The 6620-nt window shown below is 41.4% G+C and overlaps 1 protein-coding gene across 1 annotated transcript in view; it reads right to left on the bottom strand.

Moving 5' to 3' along the window:
* Positions 1-924: 924 nt before the first annotated feature.
* Positions 925-6620, bottom strand: part of KCNK6 (potassium two pore domain channel subfamily K member 6) — a 210145-nt gene continuing 204449 nt past the window's right edge. Inside the window, exon 3 of the mRNA XM_078660631.1 lies at positions 925-2895. Within this exon, the coding sequence (XP_078516757.1) occupies positions 2657-2895 (239 nt within the window). The 3' untranslated portion in view covers positions 925-2656. The remainder of the gene's footprint in view (positions 2896-6620) is intronic.

Here is a 6620-nt window from a genome sequence, read left to right as displayed (position 1 = left end):
ATTATGAAGTTGTCAGTATATTAGGAATTTGTTTATTATCTAATCCCCTCCAACATGTGAGGTGCATGTTGTTGCCATGATCCAATTGACTATATTATGAGCAATCACTGAAGTTTCACCAGCCACACACCTCTACACATGAAATTATTAATGAACTCCCCGCTGTTACTAGATGAGCCCCCTCATCTTTAGGGAGCAATCATTTCAGGGTAGCCATACCGCTGATCATCAGTTTCCATAGTCGTTCTTCAAGATAATTTGCTGCTTGCATGAAATTCCCTATAGAAACCATGGACGTGAGTACCCATGTGTTTCGATGTGATGGTTAGAGTTGTTTATCATGCCAGACCTTTGGATCCTGAGGGTAACCATTGATTTTAATACTGCTGGGTTGTTTTATTAAGGGCTGCACTGAGCACTGTAGTTAATCGAATAGTAACTATTCTTTTAATCTGATCTAACGTTCTTTTGGGGATCTGTTACAGTTGTGTGCTGATCCCATTCATGCTGTTGGTAGTGGACTACAGAGAGACCCACTGTCATTTAACTTGATTAAACTGTGTGTAGAGTTTGTCACGTTACTCAGAGCTTCTGCGAGTTGGAAATGTCCGCAGCCCAAGTAACTTAAAGGATCTCAGAAATCAACAACTAGGCATGTCATCAGCGTTTATTACTACTTCTCTTGTCGATGTACATCTTCCTCATCCAGTGCCTAATTACTAGTTCATCAAAATGGTTCCACAAGAAAGGCTTCACCAAAGAAGTAAAAGGTTGTTTTGAGAATGGCCAGCTCTTCTCTTTACACTTCTAACATAGAGCACTAGTAAGATGGTGCCGGACGTGTTCCCTGAATGCTGTTCACATTACTAAGCACTCCTGGTCTTGTGGAAGAAGCGGAGTGAACATCAAAACTGAAACCATATATGGCAGTGACTTTTTTATTTTTTTTAACAGGCATTGCATGTCATGAGCCCTTTCTTTTAATATAAAAATATGCAATAATCGTATCCATACCCACCCTGTAGAAAAAGAAATGGATAGTTAAAAAATTGAATTTATTGGATGTAAATGTAAAAAAGAAAAATAATTGTCAGAGAGATAGTATGTTGTGAAGAACAGGACTTGAACGAAGCAGAAACCAGATTTCCCCACAGCTCAACAATCAAGCATCATGGTCTAAGAAGGTATGCCAAATTCAAGTCTTTGGTTTTCTTGCACAGTCCACAGTCATCGGTCACCCGAGATTCAAGCCTATTATCATCAATGCTTTAAGAGTGAGGGATACAAAAGGCTGTTATTCAAAGTAACATGCTTTGTGTACACCATTTATGACAGAAAGTAACACATGGTTCTCTTCTGCAGGAAAAGTATAATAAATTATGTGTCCAAATAATTTGGACTTGGTTGTCAGACATTCAAACCACTTACAGAAATGGGAGGATCAAAGTCCAGGATTGTACATTAAATCAGAACGGCACTTTCCTAAGCAGGTAAACATGATCGCGAGGAGGAAAACTCTGCGTGCAAAAGAACACATCATCTTTTGCATCCCTACACTATGATCCAAATAAGAAATATTAGAACATTAGAATGTTGGGAGCTCCAATTAAGTGACTCGTGGCTTGTAAAGACTGGTATAAGCCTTTTGCTCCAACATTACAATAGTTGCCTTTCTGTTTCTCTCTTTTTAATTTAGATTATTCAACCCTCAGTGGGTAAAATCTTCCAAAAGCCTTACAGCATTTCCGCCTCAGGCTGTACCAGTTGTTAAAAATCCTCTCCCTGGAACATTGGAATGTTGGGAGCTCCACTAAAGACAAAGTGGGTTGGGGCTAATAATGGCTGGTAGCAGCCTTCTACTCCAATATTTGTCTTCATGTTTCTCCTTTTTTAATTTAGAACATTCAATCTAACCTCACTGGGTGAAATGTTCTAATAGCCTTATAGCCCTGCTACCTCTGGCTATACCAGTTGTGAAAGGTCCTCTCCCTCCTTATATGCCCTTGCTGCAGGCCTTTAACAACCAGCAGTGGGCCACATGAGAACACTGGAACGTTGAAAACAAGACAGACTCCGGGTCAATGATTACTCTTATAGACATTCTGCTCCCACATTGAAGTGTTTCTCTTTCAATTTGTGCTTTTTAGTTTAGAACATGCTTCCCTCAGTTGGCTCAATGTGCTAACAGTATTACAGCCCTTCTGTCTAGGGCTATACTAGTCATTAAAGGCTTTCTCCCTTGTTATAGACTCTTGACTATAACGGGTTCAAGGCCTTTGACAAACAGTATCGCCCTAATTAGACAAGCTATAATGCTATATTCTCAGCTTCCACCATAAAACAAAATGTTTTATGGCGGAACACTGCACCACAAGACCTTCATGAGTCTATTGTCAAACAACAAGCCCACGTTTGACATAAAAGGGATTAATTTGCAAACTGAATCAGAACTAAAAGTATATACCTAATGACAATTAAAAAAATGAAGTTATTTTCTTTTTAAAGTTTTTTCATTTATTATCCCAGATCAGAAGCTTTAAGGTCAGAATTTGTTACTAGATGCTTTTCAGGAATTATACCCTCCTACTCGCTTTCTTCCCTCACCCCGGGATGAGACTGATTCAGTTTGTGGGAATGTCCCCGGGTGTCACAGGAGTTATCGATTGATGGAGGAGTAACCGGTGTGAGCAGAAGGGTTCAGCTGCTGCTTGTTGGACGGTGCTTCCGATGGCTCAGAGGTCCCAGATTTAGGGTTGAGAATCTGCTCCTGGTCCTCTGCCTCCAGCTGCTCCTCGGCGGGGATAAAGACCAGGCCAGTGAGTCCATGAAGGTCTGCCGCCTTGTGGAAGGTTTGTAAGATAAGCAGCATTGCCATCAGTCCAATCAGGAGGTACACTGGAAAAAATGAAATAAAATAAAACCTTATTTGAAGGGCAACATCTCAAGCATTTCATAATCTGGTTCAAATACCAAGTGGGACAAGGTAGGCTTACTACCCTCTTTATTATTAGTATAATCAAAATATATCAATATTAAGTTAAAGAAGCATTTAAACTAGTTCTACAAATGCCATTCCATCCACACAGAACATACTATTCATAAACTACAAATAAAAGTTAATTTGTCCGGCTCTGTGATACCTAAAACAAATACCTCAGAATACCACAAAGTCCTTAGGAGGTTTGGAGGGATCCCCAGTGTACCAAAAAGGAGTAGAAGTCGGCAGACACAAAAGTTTGTTTGTAGGCCTGTGAAACTAATCTAGAAGACCAACATTTTCACGAGCGCACTGCCAAAAAGTATTATTAGAATAAGAGCACCAGAGAGCTGACATGTAAACCACAGTGAACACTACCCATGGACATAAGCTACAATATGAAATAAAAACATAACCCAAGAACATGTTGGATACTGGCTCGCACAGTTGATGAATCAAGGATTAGATGTACTTTCAGAGAATTTTGCTAACTGTAATAGTATGAGTGAGACAGAACGGCATGTTGCCGTTTCTATCCGTGGTAAGGTTTTTTTTAAATTATTTTTCTAAACTTTAAGAAGTTATCTTTTGCTTGAATGCAAGATAGGAAGATGGAAGGATTTGAAAACAAGCACTGCCAAAGCTAACAGGTCTTACCTTTACAATGCAATTGCTTAACTATAATCTATGCAAATGCGTGTCTGTACTGTTTAAAAAGTTTTTTTTTAAATTGTATTTCGAAATACTGGAGAAAAAGCAGACCTGTCTTAAGGTATCTCAAAACTGCAAATATAATTCAATGTTTTCACTCATTTGAAATAGCATGGTTTCTTTTTAAAATTTCACACAGGAAACTGAACAGAATTTAAAAAGCCTGTTGCACATGATCCATCTTAAAAATAAGAGGACTAGTTACAGTTATTGAAAAGTACATAAACCACTGCCTGTGAAGTCTCAGAATTTAAAGGAAAACTTTTGCCATTTACTTTGTGCATAACCAGGAACTGGTCAAATGCTCAAGCTGTTTAGTGATCAGCAGAATTATGGGCTTCCAGAGTAAAAGAGATTGCTCCAGCCACTTAAATACAACTTTTACATCAAATGCGGATGATTGAAAACAAAAGCCTAGCCCTCCCCAGCACCATCAATGATGTCTGTGTGTGCCAAGGCCTGTGCATTCATACAGCATGCGGAAGGCAGGAGACAACAGAAAAGCAACCTAATCAAAGTCTGCTCTTTAGTCAAAGCTTGCAAAAATATACCTGTTGCTGTGCTTTCACAGACAAGTTGGGAGGAGTGGGGAGCAACACAGAGAACCAAGGGACAGGGATGTGAGCGGGAAGTAGCACAAGTGTGAGCAACCAAAAAAAAAAACACAGCCACTCCCATGGAGGGCTCAAAGCAAAAACAGTTCCCTGATGTGAAGCATTGCAGAATACAATCTATCAATCAAAAGGATGATAATGAAGCTAGGCTGCATGGGAGGGACAAACACTAGAAGAGGAAGAACAAGCACTGGCGTTGCCAATAGGTCTCGCATTAGGAAAGTTTGAGCTATTGGTCTTGTAAATGACAATTTTTTTTTTTTATGTGTTGGTTTTGAAAATAGCTAAATTAATAGCTTTGTCATTTACAATGCCAATAGTTTTAACTTTTCGCAAATGTGACACCTATAGTATTTGTAATGCAACATGTTTGTATTTTCGTGACTTAGATGTATTGATATTACAAATTACAATGGTTTTTAATTGTTTTAAATAATTAATACTTAAATAAAAGTGATTTTAATTTATAATGGCAATAGCTTAAACTTTTGTAAATAACTTTTGTGAAGATTATGTTCAGTGTATTTTATTGTGACGAAAATCCAAGAACAGAAGTGAAATATTAACATCTTTTTGTGACATTTGTAATAAAGCTTGAAACCTTGAGAGAACATATTTAAACCAGTTGTTGAATGGTTGCGCAGATTGATGCTGGGGTGGCGCTGAGGGGTGCTGTGGTGGTGCTGAGTGGTGCTGTGGTGATGCTGAGTGGTGCTGCTGAGTGATACTGGTATGGTGCTGAGTGATGCTGAGTGGTGCTGTGGTGCTCCTGAGTGGTGCTGTGGTGGTGCTGAGTGGTGCTGAGTGGTGCTGAGTGGTGCTGTGGTGGTGCTGTGGTGGTGCTGAGTGGTGCTGTGGTGGTTCTGAGTGATAATGATTGATGAGTGATAATGTGGTGGTGCTGAGTGGCGCTGCTGAGTGATGCTGTGGTGGCGCTGCTGAGTGATGCTGTGGTGGTGCTGCTGAGTGGTGCTGTGGTGGTGCTGAGTGGTGCTGTGGTGGTGCTGAGTGATAATGTGGTGGTGCTGAGGGGGTGAGATTGTGTGTGAGGGTGAGATTGTGTGTGAGGGTGAGAGGGTGAGTGAGGGTGTGTGAGGGTGGGTGGGTGTAAGGGTGAGGGAGGGTGAGGGTGTGTGAGAGTGGGGTGTGTGAGGGAGAGTGAGGGTGTGTGGGAGAGTGAGGGTGTGTGGGTGAGTGAGGGGGTGTGGGGGTGTGAGGGTGAGGGGGTGAGGGTGAGTGAGTATATGTGAGGGTGAGAGAGGGTGAGTGAGGGGGTGTGAGGGCAAGGGTGAGGGGGTATGAAGGTCATAGAACAATCTCCCCTGCAGCATTGTACATATCAATTAATAATAGTGCCTGGCAATGGTCATCCTAGACCCATGATGGAGAAGGAAATGGAGCATCCCGTATGTAGAAGAAAATCGAGCGGAAACCAGAGAAAGAAAGTGACTGGCTCTCCTTGGAAAGAATGAACGCGGGAGATGAGGCGAATGAGTCACAATGTTAGAAGACATAAAACCACATCACTGGTTAGGCAGCTGATTCTAGTACAGAGTCTGCCATGAATAGGATTATACATTTCGATTTCGGGTACCTGAAGATGCACCAGAGCTGCTGATAACCAGCCATGCCCTACAGGGGGAGCCAGCGAGTGGGAGGGAGGGCCTGATCTTTTGGAATGTGTATGTGCTAAGATCGGAGTTGAAGGATTACGATAGCGATGAAGGCGGGAAAAAAAGGAGTTGGGAGGGTACAGATCACATTTTTAGACATCAGCGATTCAAAGCAAAGCAATTATCTTATCAAAAATAATGTTGGTTTGCACGGAAAAGAACACATTCATACAAAACCGAAAGTTAGAACATGTTTATCTCTAAGTAGGTGCTTTGACAACTTTACAAATATTTAGACAATCATGGCAAGTGGAAAGTCACACAATATCTGGTTCAGCATTTGGGTCAAATTTTGCAGCAAAAAAAAAAAAATTACATAGAGGAAGAGCGCGCCACCTCCTCGCGCCTCCGAAGCAGCCGATCGTGGGCCCGGGCGGAGCAGGTTCATCCTGCATCCGCTTCGGAAGCGCGGCGCGTGCCTCCGGGTGAACCCTGTATAATCAGAGTAGGAAACCCAATCTGTGAGAAAATGGTATCTCTGTGATTTGTTTAAAGCATGGAAAACTTGAGTTTTGGAAGCACTCCGGCGCTTATTTCAAAGATAACGCGGTTAGAAGAAATGCGATTTGAAAAATGTCCCATTAAGGTGACCCGAGCTTGTGTTCTGTTGTAAATTTGGTGGTGTAATGAGTAGGCTTGCTCAGG

The sequence above is a fragment of the Lissotriton helveticus genome, chromosome 9 (genome assembly GCF_964261635.1).
Source record: "Lissotriton helveticus chromosome 9, aLisHel1.1, whole genome shotgun sequence".
Classification (NCBI taxonomy): domain Eukaryota; kingdom Metazoa; phylum Chordata; class Amphibia; order Caudata; family Salamandridae; genus Lissotriton; species Lissotriton helveticus.
This window is presented reverse-complemented; position numbering and strand designations above follow the sequence as displayed.